This window comes from Thamnophis sirtalis, unplaced genomic scaffold (assembly GCF_051295495.1).
Source record: "Thamnophis sirtalis isolate CommonGarterSnake01/CBP01778 unplaced genomic scaffold, rThaSir2_p1.2 scaffold_1, whole genome shotgun sequence".
NCBI lineage: Eukaryota > Metazoa > Chordata > Lepidosauria > Squamata > Natricidae > Thamnophis > Thamnophis sirtalis.
This window is the reverse complement of record NW_028261381.1, coordinates 47,180,711-47,200,950: the sequence shown is the minus strand read 5'-3', so window position 1 is coordinate 47,200,950 and position 20,240 is coordinate 47,180,711. Positions and strand designations below refer to the sequence as shown.

Genomic DNA, 20,240 nt, shown 5'->3' with positions numbered 1-20,240 from the left:
GAGAGGTCAAGAAGCACTAGGACGGAAGCATGACCTCCGTCCCTGGCTCTCCAGAGACCATCGGTCAATGCAACCAAAGCAGTTTCCGTGCTGTAGCCAGGCCTGAATCCGGACTGAAAGGGATCCAGATAATTGGTTTCATCCAAGGACCGTTGGAGCTGAAAGGCCACCACTTTCTCAACAACCTTCCCAACGAAGGTTGGAGTCTGGATGGTAGTTATTCAAAATGGCTGGATCTAGAGATGGCTTCTTCAGGAGGGGTCTCACCACCGCTGCCTTCAATGGCGGGGGAAAGAAGCCCTCCCGAAGGGAGGCGTTCACTATCGCCTGGATCCAGCCCCGCGTCACCTCCTTGTTGTTCGCGACCAGCCAGGAGGGGCATGGGTCCAGTGCACATGTGGAGGCACTCACCACTCCCATGGCCTTGTCCACTTCATCAGGAATAACAAGTTGAAAATCAATCCAAAGATGTCGCTCAAGACCCTCCCCTGGTACCTCGGCTGGCTCTGCGCAACTGGAGACCAGGTCTGTCCGAAGCCGAGCAACTTTGTCCGCAAGGAATTGAACAAACTCCTCCGCTCTACCTCGTAAGGGATTATCCGCAACCCTCCCATTCAGGAGGGAGCGGGTTACCCTAAACAAGGCGGCTGGGCGTGACTCAGCGGACGCAATCAGAGCGGCAATATAGGTGTTCTTAGCTGTCCGGATTGCCAGAAGGTAAGCTCCGATGCAAACTTTTAATAGTGCTTGGTCTGACTCGGATTTACTGGACCTCCAGCGGCGCTCTAGGCGTCTCTTTTGGCGCTTCATCTCCCGGAGGTACTCGGTAAACCAAGGAGCCCTCCTGGATCCACTGCCTCGGATCGGCCGTAAAGGCGCAATCCGGTGGAGAGCCTCACACGCTGCTGAGTTCCAGGCAGCAACTAAGGTCTCCACCGGACTGTGGGTGAGAGTATCAGGCACAACACCAAGTGCCGTCTGGAAACCCTGAGGATCCATAAGACGCCTAGGGTGGAACCACCTAATCGGTTGCTCCTCCCTACAGTGGGGGATTGGTCTCCGAAAGTCGAGCCTCAGTAGGAAGTGGTCCGACCATGACAGGGGCAAGATCTCACTACCCCTCAAACCAAGATCACAACTCCACTGCTCCGAGAGAAATACGAGGTCGAGCGTGTGACCCGCTGAGTGAGTCGGGCCCCGAATTACTTGAGTCCCATGGCTGTCATGGAAGTCATGAACTCCTGTGCTCCATCAGAGTGCTCGCCGAGCGAAGGCATATTGAAGTCCCCCAGGATCATAAGCCTGGGGAACTCAACTGCCAGCTCGGCTACTGACTCGAGAAGCGAGGGGAGGGCTGTTGTCACGCTGTTGGAAGGCAGGTACATTAACAACAAGTCCAACTTCACCAGCAAGGACTCACACCCGACAAGCTCCGGAGCAGGGAGTTAGTCTCTGAACTCTATCTATAGTGTGTTAACTTCATGAAAAGCAAAAAGGAAAGCATTTGACACCAAATACCTTCTTTTAAAAAATACCATTAGTAAAGAAAATAAGAGTTTGATAAATAAATAATTGCTAAATTAATCTCAGGGAAATACTCTAATTTTTGAGTGCTTTGAGAGCAGTAGAATCTTCTATGAATCACTTCTGCTAATTAAAACAATCTTACATAACAAATTCATCAAAGTATCAAAAGTGGCTCTCTCTTCTTTTTTGGAGAAGGAATAAGCTGAGAATGCTTTACTTTATCCAAGCTTTTTCCTGGATGACATAAGGCTACCAATAAATTGCATTTTACAATTCCAACTTTCATCTTTAGCTAATTTTGACTGCTAAGGAAAACGTAAGATGGAATTGGTGAGATCCAAATGAACTATTTCAAAGTACTAGAATTATAGAAACCTCACATCCTCCTTAATCCGGCACAAAGCATACATAAATTTAATGTTGAAAGGAGGGGTTGGGGGCAGAACAGTGGTGGGTTCCTATCAGCTTGGACCGGTTTGGGCAAACTGATTTGGCGGCCTGGATCGCTGCAACTGGCAGCAACCCAGGCCTGCCACATCCCTGAATTGGTTCTCCGGGCAGCGCCACATGCGCTGCCATCTTGTTTTTTTATTGCACTGCTTAATTGTGCACAGCATGTATCAACAGCACGTGCAGCACGTACACGAGTGAACCAGCAGTAGTGCCTGCCAGAACCCACCCTTGGGGCAGAGAATATGATTCTGACCACAGGCGTGAAGTTTTTGATGGCCTGGATTAAGCTGACATTTTTCTTAATATCTTTTAGCATCATTATTCTGACGTACCTGATGCTGTGCCACATCCGAGGGGCACCCACCAAGCTGAAGAAAAGATGCTTGTAATAACATCCGGTGGAAATAAGGTGACATTTCTTTGTATCTGAAGCAAGTTTAATATTAATGCAAGAAAGACTCCAATTAAGAACAGGACTATCCCACGAAGGACCAGATTCAGGCTGTGGCTGGTGATGGAAGAAATGTATGGACCACACCTTTTTGGTATGGACGGTTGAACATCAACATCTGCCATGGCTTCATGTGCTTCTAACAATATTTAGAACAGAGACTTGAAGCTAGAGAAGGACAAAGAAAACTGAAATAATCCTATTTCTTTTCATTCAGGATATATCCCGAAGCCTGTTAAAAAAGAAGACAGAACAATTACAGGACAATATTTTTATCCATGTCTTTACTTAAATAAACATCATAGATGTTTAATATAAAAATATAACTGTTTGGAAGTTCTTCTCAGATATCATAATTGAATGCTATATTTATACATGCAATCCCTGGGTTACAAGCGTTCCCTTAGCAAACATTCTAATTTATGTGATCATTGCCCCCTAGTGTTTATGAAGCTCCCCCTAGTCCCGAAACTATGAATCTTGCAGCACCATGGCAGTAGTTCGCCTTTACGAACAACTACAGAAGCTCTGCAACATTCTTCATGCACTTTGCTGGCCAAAACGGAGCTTTGGAGGGGTGCGCCTGCCCCTCCATTTAGGGCTGCGCAGGCCTCCCCCAGCACTTTTCAGACCAAAATGAAGGGCCACCCCTCTGAACCTCCATTTTGACCTGCAAAGTGCCGGGCAAAGCCTACGTAGGCCTAAATATAACGTCAGAGGGACGCACTCGGCTGAGAGGCTGGAGAGGACACAGCTTGTTAGATCTTTTCATGGTAAGTGACCCGGCATGGCAGATGGGGAGGAAGCAATTGTGGGGAGCATGAGGTATTTCAGTAGGTTGGGGAGGCCTTGGGTGGTCTTAAGCAGGCGGCCTGTTTCATCACTACCCCCCCCTTTCATTGGGACAATGAAGTATACTTTCAGGGTGGGCACCATGATAATAAAGACTTTCGTCTCAATAGGTGAGTCTCATAGATGGGATCTGGATGCTTATCCTTCCAGTTCTAAAAGGACAGACAATGCTGGGGTAACAGTAATCAGTAACCTGACCTTAAGGTAACTGTTGTGGCCCGGCAGGAGTCATTGGAGCTGCCACCAGACTCCGACAGAGAGGGGCCCTATGAGTCGGCCCTGGAGGATGTGGAGGACCCTGGACAGGGTTCCGACTCTGAGCAGGGCACAGAGAGACTGGTTGGCCACCAGGTGGCGCCTAAGCTTTGGATCAGTGGGGAGGAGACAAGAGAGAGTGATCCAGAAACCACCTGTGAGTTGTTCCGGGATGCACGCCGTCGAAGGACTACTCACTGTCAAGAACAACTATGTAATTACAGGAGGTAATTACGCTCAGCTGATGGTCATTAAGCTCCTTTCCCAGACTATAAAAGAGACTGCTTGTGCCACGCTCTTCTTGCAGAAGTCAACACTTTGACTAAAGAGAAACAAATTTGGCAGGCTGGATTACTGCCAGAGTTTGTTTGCATTACTGCCAAGGTTTGTCGGACTTGCTGCCAAAGTCCCTATCTGTTTGTTTATTTGGCTTTCAGCCACCGAGAGTCTGGTCTTGTCATTAAAAGACATTCCATTTTACGCTTGTCTCGGCCTTTGTTACTAGACGGAGGAGAGGGTCAGAACAGGTAACCAAGATAACCATCAGCACATTGAGTTCTACTCAGAAAGACCTGGCAAACCCATGCAGTTCGTGGAGCAGAGATGATGTCGCTTGTCCTGAATGCATTTTGCACCAGCTAAACCTTCTGTATACTCTTCAAGGGCAACCCCATGTAAAGCATGTTGCAATAATCTAATCTGGAGGTGAGTAAATTTTAAATGATTTTGAGCACAGCCTCCCAATCCAGGAATAGGCATGACTTGCTCACAACACAAAATTGTGTGAAGGCCCTCCTGGCCACAGCTGCCACTGACTGCAAATCCAAAAGAACCCCCAGATAGTTCTGTTTAGGGGCAGTGAAGAAATGGTCCCCAGACCCGGAGGGGAGGGGCTAAAATCCCAAACCACTAGATCTTATGGTCTTGAGCCAAACTCTCTTAATCCCCATCTGGACTCCCATAGTCTCTAGACACGAAGACAGGATCTTCCTCAGCATGACTTTGAAGTTAAACCTCTGAACCACCCCTTCCCAGGATGGCTCAGGCCATCTGAAATAAGCGTGGAGAAATATCGATGATTCGTCATCTTTATTGTCACAAGATAGGCCCCAATAACACATTTACTTCACATTTGGTCAGATTTGTCCTATGTCACTCTCCTTTGATGCATCTGATCCTATAAAGGTAAATTTCTAAACATTAAAAACAGAAAAAAAAACAGAACGGATGAAATTTAAATTCTTCCCTTTTTGGACTAGATTTGAAAATAGCCTTCAAAGTTTGCACAATCTGACTTGGCAAAAATTTATTAAAGACTGTGTGTTGCTGAACTGATTAGATTTTAGATTTTTTTAGATTTTATTGAACATTTATATGCCGCCCTTTTCCCTGAGGGGACTCAGGGCGGCTTACAACAATGGGGGGAAGGGAGTGCAAGACAAGACTTAAAAGAAAAGGGACTGAATAAAAGTAAAAGAATGAATAATGCAAGAGCTTACAACTGTATTGACAGGGACAAACAACATTTGCAAACACTTTTAAAATGATTTAGAGTCCAAATGGAGTGCTTGGTTTCCAATCCCAATAAAGGGTGTTCTTACATACCTGGAAATGGAGTAAAAATAACTCTTGATCTTCTAATAAAGCCAATAATCCAGATAACTAACCAACAAAATAATATAAACACCACTTTGGTGCAGCCAGTACTCTGGAATATCCTCATGATATTCAAAAGGTTCATATTATTAGGCCAGCGATAGCGAACCTTTTTTGGCTCATGTGCGATAAAGGGGGGGGGAGCGCAGGGGAGGTCGGGTGCAGACGATCCACACACATAACGCAATGCACAAACTCCCCCAGTGTACATGCACGTATGAGAGGCACGGCCCCTCATTTTTTGCATGCTTTTTTCGCCCTCCCCAGGCTCCAGAGGCTTTATAGGAGCCTGGGGAGGGCAAAAAAAGCCTCCCTGCCCCCACAGAGGCCCTCTGGAGGCTTCAGGGACCTTCAGGAGGCTTCCCTTAATGTTGAATGTTTGAATGTTTATTTCATTTCTATGCCCCACTTTCCCCCCGAAGGGGGACTCAGGGCGGCTCACAACTCAAACCAGGGAAGGGGTATACAGACAAATTAACAACAACACAAAACAATACATAATTTAAAAACACGCAACAATCATACCATTCAAGATAGGGGCAACGGTTCTTTAGCCCCAGGCCTGTCGGAACAGCCAGGTTTTAAGGGCTTTGCGGAAGGCCTGGAGGGTGGTGAGGGTGCGAATCTCCATAGGGAGTTCGTTCCAGAGGGTCGGAGCAGCCACAGAGAAGGCTCTCCTCCGGGTAGTCGCCAGTCGACACTGGCCGGCGGATGGAATTCGGAGGAGGCCTAGTCTGTGGGATCTAATCGGTCTGATGGAGGTATTTGGCAGCAGGCGGTCTCTCAAGTACCCAGGTCCAATACCATGAAGGGCTTTATAAGTGACGACTAGCGCCTTGAAGCGTATCCGGAGACCAATAGGCAGCCAGTGCAGCTCACGGAGGATAGGTGTTACGTGGGTGAACCGAGGTGCACCCATGATCGCTCGCGCGGCTGCATTCTGGACAAGCTGGAGTCGCCGAATGCTCTTCAAGGGCTGCCCCATGTAGAGCACGTTGCAGTAGTCCAGTCTAGAGGTCACAAGGGTGCGAGTGACTGTTGTGAGGGCCTCCCGGTTCAGGTAGGGACGCAACTGGTGCACCAGGCGAACCTGGGCAAATGCCCCCCTGGTCACAGCTGACAAGTGGTGTTCAAAAGTCAGCTGTGGGTCCAGGAGGACTCCCAAATTGCGGACCCTGTCTGAGGGGCGTACTGTTTGACCCCCCAGCCTGAGAGATGGAACACTTGGCCAATTAGTAGGAGGGAAACACACCAGCCACTCAGTCTTATCTGGATTGAGTACAAGCTTGTTAACCCCCATCCAGTCCCTAACAGCTTCGAGGCCCTGGCACATCACGTCAACCGCTTCATTGAGTTGGCACCGAAGTTAAGCCTCCGAAAGGCAAAAAACGACCCTATGAGCAAACCGGAAGTCCGTTCCTGAACTTCCGGTTTGCCCATAGGGCCGGTTTTTTGTACTCCGGAGGCTTCAGGGAAGCCTCCTGAAGGTTCCTGAAGCCTCCAGAGGGCCTCCGGGGGGAGAGGCTCTTTTCACCCTCCTCAGGATCCTATAAAGCCTCTGGAGCCTGGGGAGAGCAAAAAATGGCTTTAAAAAAGGCTGAACTCAGCGCACGCTAGCCAGCTGACAGTGCAATGCCTCGCATGCCCTGACAAATGGCTCCACGTGCCACCTGTGGCATGCGTGCCATAGATTCGCCATCCCGCTATTAGGCCTTCTATGCCTAATTCCTTAGGTCTTCTATTAAACCAACATTTCTGTTCACCCAGGCCTTCCATAAATGAATGGTTATTTTCCTCCTCTTCATCTTTTTAATGAATGTAGTTATTTTAATATTGTTTCGATTACATTTTATTGTATGCCACAATGATATGTGATTACATGGGAGGCAGAATAAAAATATATTAATCTGGATGACTGTTCAATGAACCATAATAATAATAATGCCATGTAGACCAAACATTAAAATGGAAAATAAAAATATATTGAGGTTCTAATTTTCCTCTGATTTTTCTAACATTAAAAATATGCTTTCAAAAGCATTTACAAATATGTTTAAATTTATTTACTCAAGCTGAACAGCAAGGTTACTCATCCATGTTATATGAAATAATATAATTTTAAAAAGTCAGTATTTTCTGTAGTATTGTAAAATGTAACTCAATATCCAATCTGATGATATTCCTTAAGATTATTAATAATTCAGTCCTGTCACTATGTGAGAGTTGGGTGGCTATATAAATCTATTTAATAGATAAATAAAATAGATCCAAATTTAAAAGATCTGCTGGAAGAAAGGATTATGGTGAGATTTATTTACTGATTAACTGGCCCCAGAGATTTGCTGATTGAGAGATTTGTCACCTTTGGTCACCAAATGTCATCAGTGAGTTGGAAATAGAATGGAAAAGAAGCCAGATAGGGAACTTCCAAGGAGGCAGTAAAGACGTGAACATGTTCTTTTTGCAAGCCAATAAATGTGGTTGAAATAGCAGCTGGTGAATAAATTGGCTCCTCCAAATTCCTTCCTGGATTAAGGAAGAATCAAGGATTGCCCATGTTTGGCTCCGCAGAGAAATCTACCTGCAGAGAGATTGCAAAACACCGTTCTCCAGGAGGTTTGAAAGGTCTGGGAGCCATATAAATATTCACCTTGACTAATGCGGTTAGGTACTTTGCTAAAAGATGACTGGGTTCACCTACTTCTTCTCTTAACTACCGTACTTTAGGAAACTGCTTATTACTGATTTGTTTGTGTTAAGAAATCTTCCAAAGGGCAAGATGTATTGTCACTGAAAAAAATATTTACCTTGGATGAAAGAAGCTCCAATACAAGTCTAAGGATTAAAAAGAAAAGCTTTACTTTTCTGGAAAACAACAAAAGAGGGTGTGTGTGGAATGTGGATCTTGGAAAATTAAGCTGCATAAACCTCTAGAATACTTCCTGTGGAATGTTTAAAAATATGTACAGGAATAAATGAAATCTTTGGAATCAATTGTAAGAAGTCCTCCCATGAGAGTTTTCATGATTGGAAATAAACAAATGATAAGAAGGGACCTAAAGGAGAATAGGCCCATTAATATAATGGAGAAATACTGTTTGACAAATGAAAGTGAATATACATGTCCCAGGGTAATGTTGCGGGATCCAATCTGGATCAATCTCCGGGACCAGAAGTTTAGTCTTCCAAGCTTTCGGACTCTTGCTGAAGCCCATCTTCAGGGAACTTCTCTCTAGCAGAGTGTGTGTTCTGTGTGCAAATACCAGATCCTGAGGACCGATCCAGATGGGATCATCTGGATCGGTCCTGTTTGACTATAGAAAAAATTAATGTTCTTTTGTGAACAACATACTCAGAAGTTATTTACAAGATTGTTTGATATTATAGCAGAGGATATATAAGAACAACAGATTTGATTGGATAAAACAGACTGGATTTGGAGTTCTAAAGAATGGTGATTACAAAAGTGATATGGCAAAGAATGCTGTGGAACTGAAAATGGATTTTAAAATGCCAGAATGTAAGAGTGATATGGAAAACAATGCCAAAATGGATTTACAAATAAAACCAGTTTATATCTTGGAAATTAAAGAAGACACATAAATAATGAATTCAGAGGAGAGACTTGGAAAGCCTTCTTATATTGGATTTACAAAAGGAATGTGTGAAACCAAGGAAACTCTTTCCAGGAGGAGACAAAAAGAAATTTCTAAAGCTGTTCTGGAAAAATGTCAAAGAGAAAATGGTAAGGAATCAACTTGTGGAACACTATTTGATTGGACTAAAGATCAAGCTTCTTAAAAAATAAAAAGGAAGTTTATAAAGTGAATCTGTTTGATCAGAGTTAAAATATATATGCTATGGTTTCTGGTAGCTATTAATGGAATTTCATTTTGACCAGGACTGAATGATGTGGCTTTAAAGATTTATTTGTAAGTGGAAAGAGTTTTCTTTTACTTTATATTCATATTTCTGGTAGGTATTAATAGACTTTTGCTGATTAGGACTGAATGACGTGCTTTTGCAATTTGATTATGGATAAGGGATAAGATAGAAAAAGAAGAGATTATAATATATAATATAAAAAATTTGGATAATTTAATTCATTCTCTTACTGACTTCCTCCGAATCAGGAACGTGGTATTAATTCTGGCACAGAAGACGTTTTGAGGACATCATTGTAAGCCTGCTCCAAATATGCTCAAAACCTAATGACTGGCAGATGGCTACATGGGAGCAAGACTTTTGAAAAGCACTCACTCACCTGAATGGAATTCTTTCCACAGATATGTCCTGTCACATACGCCACCTGGTCAACAATGGTAAAGAACCTGTTTATTCTCTTAGGCCTTCTTCATTTTTCATTTTGGGATCATCTAGCTGAGGTTTTTTGCGAAGGAGGGAACTCCTGGATTTTAGACCGGGCCACAAGCCAAACTATAATTTCTCTGAACTCAATAACTTCTGTTAGATTTATGAGTGCATGAGTCCAACCAGCAATCAAGAGTTTAAGAAAGCACTTCTAATGAGATATGTGAATGCAGCTTCTCTACCACTTTTAGCTGATATGTTTAGTTTATCATTTTTCTACCTTATGCATTAATTTTAGATGTATTGTTATCATATATTACACTGAGAGCACTTACTATAGAACAAAGAAGGGTGAGCAATTACTTTTAAAACCAGACCAGCACCAGTTCCTTCCTGCACATGGGGAGAGAGAGGACATCAGTGTTGCTCTGAAGAAAAAAAGCTCCATATATAGATCTATAAAGATCCAAATTTCTTTTCTCTATCCCTACTCTCCCTACTCTCCATGCACAGAAAAATCCACCCCAAAATCCACACAGCATTTACAGTATGAGGCATTTCAAGCCACCGTTCAGATTCAAGAGAGAGTTCTTTTGTTTCTGGGGGGCAGCTGCAAATGCTCTGTACCAAAATCCTGCTTCTTCAGCCTCTCACTCTTCCAGGAACCAGAGGGGAAAGCAGGCAGGAAATATGGCAAATGGAGATCACATGATTGCAGGGCACTTCACAGCATCCAAATTGTAATCACATGGCCGTGGGGACACTGCTACGGCCATAACTTTGGCCACCATAATTTTGAATGGTCACTGAGCAAATAGTCATTAAGTGTATTCAAATATAAAGAAGAAATGGTATCCAACAATCAGATTATGAGACATGGTTCTACCCTATCATAAACCAAACAATAAATAACATTTCTCTATCTTCATAGTTTTCCTAGAACTTCCTGGAAATACCAACTTCTGTAACAGCTTTGTTCTCTATGCCATCTGTCTGGTAAACTCGCAAGATTTGTTTTTCTCGCCATGTACATATATATATCTGAACTAGACTGTGTTGTTTCCCAGACACTTATTTTTCCAATTTGTCATCCAAAATGCTTGTTCTACATAGATTCGGTATCACAATGATATATATAGCATACAGTTGCAAGAAAAAGTATGTGAACCCCTTGGGATTACATGGAGTTTTGCATGAATTGGTCATAAAATGTGCTCATCTAAGTCACAACAATAGAAAAACACAGTCTGCCGAACATAATACTACACAAACATTAGATGTTGCCATGGTTTAATTGAACATAACATGTAAACATACACAGTGCAGGGAGGAAAAAGTATGTGAGCCCCTAGCCTAATGACTTCTCCAAGAGCTAATTGGAGCCAGGAGTGAGCCAACCTTGACTCCAATGTGATGATATTGGATGTGTTGCTGACAGCTGTCCTGCCCTTTAAAAACACTCACCTGTTTTGGGTTTACTGGTTTCAAGAAGCACTGTCTGATGTGAACCATGCCTCGCAGAAAAGAGCTCTCAGAAGACCTATGATCAAGAATTGTTGACTTGCATAAAGCTGGAAAGGGTTACAAAAATATCTCCAAAAGCCTTGATGTTCATGTGTCCACGATAAGACAGACTGTCTACAAATGGAGAAAGTTTAGCACTGTTGTTGATGACCCTAGGCGTGGTCATCCTGTAAAAATGACTGCAAGAGCACAGCGCAGAATGCTTCATGAGGTAAAGAAGAATCCTAGAGTGTCAGCTAAAGACCTACAGAAATCTCTGGCACATGCTAACATTTTTGTTGACACATCTACAATAAGGAAAACATTAAACAAGAATGGAGTACATGGGAGGACACAACGGAGGAAGCCATTGCTGTCCAAAAAAAATATTGCAGCACGTTTGAAGTTTGCAAAAGAGCACCTGGATGTTCCACAGCATTACTGGCAAAATATACTGTGGACAGATGAAACCAAAATTGAGTTGTTTGGGAAAAACACACAACACTATGTGTGGACAAAAAAAGGTACAGCACAACAACATCAAAACCTCATCCCCACTGTAAAACACGGCGGAGGGAGCATCATGGTTTGGGGCTGCTTTGCTACCTCAGGGCATGGACGGATTGTGGTCATTGATGGGACAATGAATTCCAGGGTTTATCAAGACATTTTGCAGGAAAACGTACGACCATCTGTCCGCCAACTGAAGCTCCGCAGAGGATGGGTGATGCAACAGGACAATGACCCAAAGCATACAAGTAATTCAACAAAAAATGGCTTCAACAGCACAGAATACGCCTTCTGGAGTGGCCCAGTCAGAGTCCTGACCTCAACCCGATTGAAATGCTGTGGCATGACCTTAAGAGAGCGATTCACACCAGACATCTCAAGAATATTGCTACACTGAAACAGTTTTGTGAAGAGGAGTGGTCCAAAATTACTCCAGATCGTTGTGCAGGTCTGATCTGCAACTACAGGAAACGTTTGGTTGAGGTTATTACTGCCAAAGGAGGGTCAACCATTTATTAAGTCCAACGGTTCACATACTTTTTCCTCCCTGCACTGTGTATGTTTACATGTTATGTTCAATTAAACCATGGCAACATCTAATGTTTGTGTAGTATTATGTTCAGCAGACTGTGTTTTTCTATTGTTGTGACTTAGATGAAGTTCAGAGCACATTTTATGACCAATTCATGCAAAACTCCACGTAATCCCAAAGGGTTCACATACTTTTTCTTGCAACTGTATACTGTGTCTGGCAATTCAGTCATATAAAATGTTAAAAGAGGGGGGGATATATACTGTTTTATAAATTTGGAGTCTGCCTACTGTTTGCATTTTAATTTTCTTATTTTGGAGCAAGTAGAACAGACACTGCAGCAACAAACAGCCTGTAAATTTCCCTTGTGCAGTATTATCTTCCATTCCACAGACATTCACAATACCTTGAACTATCTGCAGAATAGTGAACATTGCTACTAACTCAAGGTTCTGTATCTTATTTACCAGACAGTTAAATAATTAAAAAAACCAAGCATGTCTCCAACACAGACACTGAAATAAGGTCTGCAAACTGCATTTTTATTTTTTACGTATATAATAATTATTCCTCCTTATCAACTAGATGGAAAATATTGTTGCAAAAAAATTGGAGTTTTTGGTCAGTTAGTTAGGAAAACTACAGAAGATGCAGGCAGGGGAAAAAGGCTGTAGAAATACAGATAAATATTTTTTTAAAGTGCAAAATAAAGATTTTAAAAAGTGTTGGGAGTTCAAAAAAATAGATATTATATGTTCAAGGCTAAATATTAACAAGCAGAAATGAAACAGATATACAAGTGAAGTTTAGAATTGTTTTAAAAAAATTCAAGAAAGTTTTGGCTGTTTAAAGATCTAATCTACTTGTCTGACTTAAGAATGTTTGGGATGGGGAGGGAGTAAAAGAAACATATGTACATAACCTGTACAACTTTAATTAGTTTTTCAGTCTGATTGGAAGGAATAACATTTATTTGAAGGAGATATCATGAAATAAATGTCTGCATCTGTAAGGCAGAGATAGAATTGAAGAGAAGGAACCTGAAATCCTGAATGGCAATAGACCGCTATAGCTTTCTTTTGAGAACATCATCTTTATAGGTGAGCTCTGAGACACTGAGATAAAATCTGCTGCAGCTGTATATTATTTCAGTTTCCATTGTTCAGTTAGAAAGAAAAAAAGGAAAGCTCTGGAAGAGACACAACTGTAATTTTAGCCTAACAGCATTTTACAATGAGAAAAAAAAATTAAAACACCATGAAATCTGAATTATACTAGATCGATACTGTATAATGTATCACAAGATACAGGGTGCAGAAATGTTTATGTTGTCATGTTTTTAATTCACAATTAACCCTGAAAAAATACTGTTTTAATCAAAAACATATTTCTAGACATTTCCCAGATTTAAACAAAGCATTTCTGTCCTCATAAACTGAAGGAATCCAATGAAGGAGACAATGAAACTTTAGTTTTGCTTTTATTTTGTCAAGGTTACACTCTATGCTGCAAGAATTAAAGAGTGTACTGAAGGAATAAAGGGGCTTAATCAACACTTTCCTGTAATTGCTAGACTTAGTTTCTTTGGTTTGCATAGATCCATGAAAAGAAAGACATTTGCTATTAACTTCAAAGCATACTGGAATTTTAGAAGTTATTGTTAAAGCTTCTTTGGGCTCAAACAATGGGGGGAAAGGTTACAATACTTTTATAGTAGCAAATTATTATTTTAAATAGATTTTCACTGTGTTTTGGCCCAATAAAATACCTTTGGTGTTCTCCAGATTTATTAGACTTAAAATGCATTGGTTTTAAAATGTATTATTAAAATTATTTATTAATCTCCCAATTCCTAGCTGTGGCTTGGAATTTTGTAAAATAAAATCCAACCCAAAGAAAACACTAGACTGGGGAGAGCTTTGTGGGTTTCTATGTGTGTCTGATTCAATGTGGACTCCTTCCTTGGGAAGATTTTCAAAAGTGGTTTGTCCTTGCTTTCTTCCTAAGGCTGTCAGAGAATGATTGGGGGTACAAGAACTCAATCTCCAAGTGTCAGTCCTACAGGGTAGACCAGACCAAGAAACAGGCCCCACCCCAATCAACAATTGACATGGAAGTTAATACTCCTATGGAGGCAACTAAAAATAGATAGTTGAGTAAACAGACAATGCTTTATGTATGTTACTAAGGTTGGAATCTGAACTTCAAACTTAAATGAGTTGTCATGAAGAGATCTTCTCAGGCACTTGTGCTGACTGACCCCATTCATACCACTTTTAACATTTCAAACAGAAAGTATCTTGATCTGCAATATTATCCTAGTTACTTTCCATTAGTTCTTTTTATAGTTGCATCTTTGGAAATGTTCTGCTTGCTAAAAACAGGTATTTATCACTTTTAATTTTCACATTCAAAAGTAGGTACTTTTTATATTAACTGATTTTATATGCTTTCTGTTGTAAATATGTTAATGTCCTTGTTCAGAATTGTTGAATTTGTACATCTGATTACATCTTTAGTTAAAAGAAAAACATGGGTTGTAAAATTAACTGAATTTGGAAAGTTAAGTTTTTCATTGAAGATTCAGTGTGGAAACAGGCAACCTTCAAATTTGTGTGTAATATTATTTTTTGCTTATAATCAGCTTGCAATAGTTATGGGCTTATAAAATAATTCATGCAAAAACAACCAAAGCACCAGAGTTAAAATTCCAGGCATTCACCATGTGAAAAAATTCAATTGTGTCTCACTTCAATATAAAGAATTACCCTAGCTGATTAGTAGGACACAACCGAGTTGTTCAAATATATTAGATTTGGTAAGTGTAAGTACCTGAATACTTATAATCCATATGTCATTTTGACAATCCTGATACTGCAAAAAAATTATTAGCGAATACATATGAGCATTAATATGCGATTCTTATGCAATGTTTTGTGCAATATTGAACAAAATTTGGTTGACCGCACAAAAATAAGGAAGAATTCTACTGTGATGATGTAACTACTTTAAGCTCTCTTGTGAAAATATTTATGTAACTAGAGGTCAAAAAAGTTTAAATGGCTTAGAATAAAGGTTTACTTTGCAATGCTGAACACTATATGTCCAAATGCAACATGAGCAGCAATCATATCACAAATGGTAAACTAATTTCTTAGTACATAAACAAAACCCCAGGTGGATGGAGGAGACATTTATCTATCAATACATATGACAGATATCCTTGACTAAATTCATATATGACACTAAGCCATCATGTTTTATTTCACTGTTATTAGACATCCTGCATGAAGGTACTGATTCAGTTTTGCATTCTGTATTATTCAACTCAGGATGCTGCTTTCAATGTGTAGACAAGCAAACAGCTCACTTTCTTGTAACCCCTTCCTCTCTTTTCTACAAGGAAGAGGGGGGAATCACAGTCAGGCACAAGAGCATGCATAGTGACAATGGCAATCATGTGACTGAGAAAGTGCTTTGGCGGTCATAAATAGTAATAAAATAACCCTAAAAATATTTTTGGCACTGTTATACTTTTGAATGGTTACTGAATGAGTAGTCAATAAATGAAGACTATTCATAAGGTAGGACTATCTGTAAAAGAAGAAAGCAGAGCAGATCTATTATACAACCATCCACAGCTGAGTCATTAAATTACCATGTTCATAATATAACAAAATAGAATGCTAGTGGCAATATCCACTCAAGTTTTGGGAAATACAGATAATTTATCCTAAGGCAATTTCAGCTACATATCTGGCTGTAAGTTCTATCACAACAGGTATTTAATAGTGCATGCTTTTAAATGCAGAGAGCCAAACCATGTTTTCCAATGGAGAGTTTTAAATTCTATTAGTTCAAAAAAGTTAGTTTTTTTGCTTCTCAACCATTTTCTCCATTAAGTAAAAAGGCCAAATAATTGGTGACAAAACATTAGATGGTTACAGTTGAAAGATGATAGTTGAAGCACAATAAACAAAGCTAAAAGGGTCATTTTGTTTTATGTCTTTGACAAGGCATCAGACATTTCTATAAAATGAAATATCCCTGCGGGTAAGCCTGCAGTAAAGTTATTTTGAAAGCTTTGACAGTCTTTTTATTCTTGTTTGCATATGCACAAAAGATATTTCCACTGAAGTGAAGTGCCTGGGCAGAGAAACACAGTCCATCTTTTTGGCACATGCTAATATAGGGGGGGGGGGGGGGGGAACCCTTTAAAATAAATATGTAAGGTAGAGGGAAAAACTTATTTTGGTAAGTTTTTTTACTTCAAAAAGCCATAAATATAATTTTAGCAGCAAAACTTCTAAACAATTAAAGAAAGCAATGACCACGATACCCACCAATTTCAAATTCTTTTAGGCACTCATGTGCAAAAATTATAATGCAAAGAGTAGCCTTCAGCAGATGGTCTAGCACGTAGGTCAAGATGGAAGGAATCCAGTATCACATAAATGAATGATAGCTGCCACTTTCCTTTCCCTTGCAGTCCTACCCCTATTCTCCTAATCCACTTCAGGACCCTGAAGCAATGGAATAAGTTTTGTAAAGCAAATTGACTCTTCAGAATAAAAGTGAAATATAAACAGAAGAAATCATCCTGTCTTGTTACAGAGAACATAAGTCAGCCCTGAGGTTTAACAGAGATTGATCCTAGCATTTACCAGGGTTTTTTTTCTCCATCCATCCATCTGTGGGCAAAAAATTATACAGGGGTAAAAATAGCTATTCATATTCCTGAACTCTTTCCTTCCTCCATGCATCATTTCAAATCAGGGCAGTCAACTGATTTGTTTCCAAGGGACTAGCTAACAAAGCCAAACAGATTTTACACATCCCAGCTGATGAATTTGGAACAAAGAGAAAAAAACTAAGACCAGCACAGTGAAGAGCAACTCACACTACACGTAGTCGTCGACTTACCACTGTTCATTTAGTGACCGTTCAAAGTTACAACAGCACTGAAAAAAGTGAATTTATTACAGTTTTTTCACACTTACGACTGATGCAGCATCCTCACGGCCACATGATCAAAATTCAGATGCTTGGCAAGTGATACATATTTATGATGCAGTGTCCTGGGGTCACTTGATAAGTCTTTGCGGCCTTCGGACAAGCAAAGTCAATAGGGAAGCCAGACTCTCTTAGCAACCGTGTTACTAATTCAACAAATGCAACGATCCGCTTAACAACAGTGGCAAGAAAACATATAAAAATGAGGCAAAACTTACTTAAGAAAGGTTTCACTTAGCCACGGAAGTTTGGGCCGTAACTCGAGGACCACCTGCACTGCATTCCTGAAATCAAGGTGACGCTTGGGGGTTGGGGGACCTTACACAAAGAAAAGCAGGGCAGGTATGCGCCTTGGTGAAGTCCAAGTGGGAAAAGGCAGGGTTTTTTTTAAATAGAATTTATTTTTATTTTCAAAACAAACACAACACATAAAATCTTCTTTCTTTACATACTGTAGAAAGTGTATCAGCTGGTTACAAAAGGTTTTCGTGCATCTCTTCCACAGTCATCAAGCATAACTCACATTAACTCAAGTATTTTAACTCAAATATTTATACATGTTACCCTTATACCTCCATTTTTATTTGACTATAATTATTTAAACGTCCTTCATCATAAAATATACCAAGATTTAATACATAACCACATACTGGCATTTCATTTAATATTTCTAAAATCCTCCAATAACACTGAATCCTTATGTCCTATTCTAGCTAAACATCCATAATATTTAATAACAAACTTTTCTAATCCTCCTTTCCAAATCACTCTTGGCAATTTTCGTCTAGTTTCCTTATATTATACCCATACATATATATAGGTTGTCATCATTATCCTTCCTTTATTTGACTATATCCTGTATCATAACATTTTCCCCCTAATAATCAAAACTTAACTGTATCTAACTTAATTCTTTTTTATTAACTTTTGTATATAATCCAAAAGGATTTCTAATCTTCCTTTCATTGGTACCATTCAATATTCATATCCAATTATTACTTATAACACTACACATTGTATACATTATTATCATTATCAATTATTTATTTAATTATTATCTACTATTACTAAATTTCACTAAGTTTAACTAGTTATATTCTTCCATCTATCAACCTGTATCTTTCCAATAACAAAACAATCTTATATCTTCTGGAAAAGGCAGTTTTTAAAGACCACTGGCCCTTGCCCTATTTTTTAAAAACGGGCTTCCTTCTGCAAAGACGCTCAAGAATAAAAGCCACTTAAGGCCAGGCCGTTTGAGCCCTACGCTCCACGACTTCAAGCGACCAGGCACAGAGAAGCCATCCGAGGGCATGAACCTCGCCCGAATCTCCTTGGAAAACAAGCTCCGAACGGCGCTACGAGACACTTTCGGCGAGACAACGTAATTCGCTTTGCGGGGAAGACGCCGGCTTGTCTGCCCGAGCGGGTTTGCCTCTCCCGGGCCACTTCCACCACCACCACCACCTCCTCCTCCTCCTCCTCCTCCTCCTCCCTTTGGCACGAACCTCTCCGAGGTCCCTTGCCGAGAACCAGGGCGAGCCGACCCTCCCCCGACCCTTCTCCCCATTCCAACTGCTAAGTGATGGTTATATTGTATCGTAGGCATATGTCAGATATGACTACCACCCCAGGGGTTGCCGGGCGCTTCCTCGCCCTTTTTCCTTGCGCATCTTTCTCCGCCTCTCCTTTCCTTTTCCCGCCGCATCCCATTCCGCGCCAACATCCCATCCCCGAGGCGCCGAACTCAACTCACTCCTTCTCCGCCATCTTCGCCCTTTCCGGCCGGGGGGCCAGTCTCCGCCTTCCGCGCCTCCCTCTCTATCTAACCCGGCAGCGGCTTGCTTTTGATGCCTTGACTCGGAAGGAAGCCGCTTCCGCCGCGCCGCGGAGGCTGCAGGGAAGGAAAAGGAGGCCGGGCGGAGAGTTGGCGGGGGTGCGGGAGGCGGGCGGATGAGTGCGTGGGTTTTCCCCGCGGTTTCGTTTGGCAGAAAAGCAGCTTCTCTCTCTCTCTCTCTCTCTCTCTCTCTCTCTCTCTCTCTCTCTCTCTCTCTCTCCCTCCCTCCCCCCTCCCGTCATGGAAATGAACTCTCTCTTTAAAAAAACATGGGCGGGTTGGAAGACAAGAGGAGGAAGCAAGAAATGTGGATTGTATAGCAATAGCAATGGCTCTTAGACTTATATAGCACTTCACGGTGCTTTACAGACCCTGTGTAAGCGGTTTACAGAGTCAGCATATTGTCCCCAACAATCTGGTCCTCATATAATGATATGACACTTATAACACGTATCATTTAGCATTAAGGTATTTTAAATATAATATTCCTATACAATACTTTTTCTTAACACTTAAAACATGGTTTGCATAAGTTCTATTTATGGGTTTTAATTTTTTGGTGCCCTCAAGTCTGTAGGTTGGTGGCACAAGTCCTTGCAGTTTTACAATTGCCCATGCTTTCATCATCATCATCAAAGTCCTGTGCAGAGCACATTGGATAGCAAATTTTCAAACTGTTTCTGAGGCCGGCAGAATGAGGGCCCAGATTGTTGGGGGAAATATGCTGACTCTATAAACTGCTTAGAGATGGCTGTAAAAAACTGTGAAGCGGTATATAAGTCCAAAGTGTAGTCAGAGAAGCAGGCAAATACACCAGTGGCACATTTAATGATCCTGCAACACCCAGGTTTTTACAACGGATATTTTAGCAATATAGAAAGTTTTCTCATATCGGTTCATCGGGAAAGCTTGTTGGATATACTTGCCATCATGAATATTTATTCAGAAAATTTATACATCCGCCTACTCACTTTCAGCAACTCAAGGCAGCTTACAAACAATTAAAAAAAACTGGAAAATAATTTTTAAAAGTATCCCACATCACCCACCTATGTGACAGCATACAGTCAAGTAAGCCTTTTGATAGATTCCATCCCACTCTGGGTTCCCCACGTCTGCTTGCAAAACCAAGTTTTCAGAGCCTTACAAAAAGTGTCATAGTGGGGTATCTATGGAGATTCTCAGTCATCCAAGTCATGGTTGTCCCAAAGATGCTTTCATAAGAGGCTTCTTCAGCTCTGACAGGATGGACAAGATTCCCTTCCATTTCCCACTATCCTTTCAGAATAAAGAAGCTTCCTGAATAAGAAGCGAACCGTCTTCAAAGAAAAATCAGAAAG

At 41.1% G+C, this 20,240-nt stretch overlaps 1 protein-coding gene across 1 annotated transcript in view; it reads right to left on the bottom strand.

Moving 5' to 3' along the window:
- INSIG2 (insulin induced gene 2) overlaps window positions 1–18,955 on the bottom strand; it is a 30,261-nt gene extending 11,306 nt beyond the window's left edge. The window contains exons 1-2 of the mRNA XM_087711348.1: window positions 18,820–18,955; window positions 2,313–2,663 (exon numbers count right to left, since the gene is read on the bottom strand). Coding sequence (XP_087567474.1) covers window positions 2,313–2,556 — 244 coding nt within the window. The 5' untranslated portion in view covers window positions 2,557–2,663; window positions 18,820–18,955. The remainder of the gene's footprint in view (window positions 1–2,312; window positions 2,664–18,819) is intronic.
- Window positions 18,956–20,240: the final 1,285 nt, after the last annotated feature.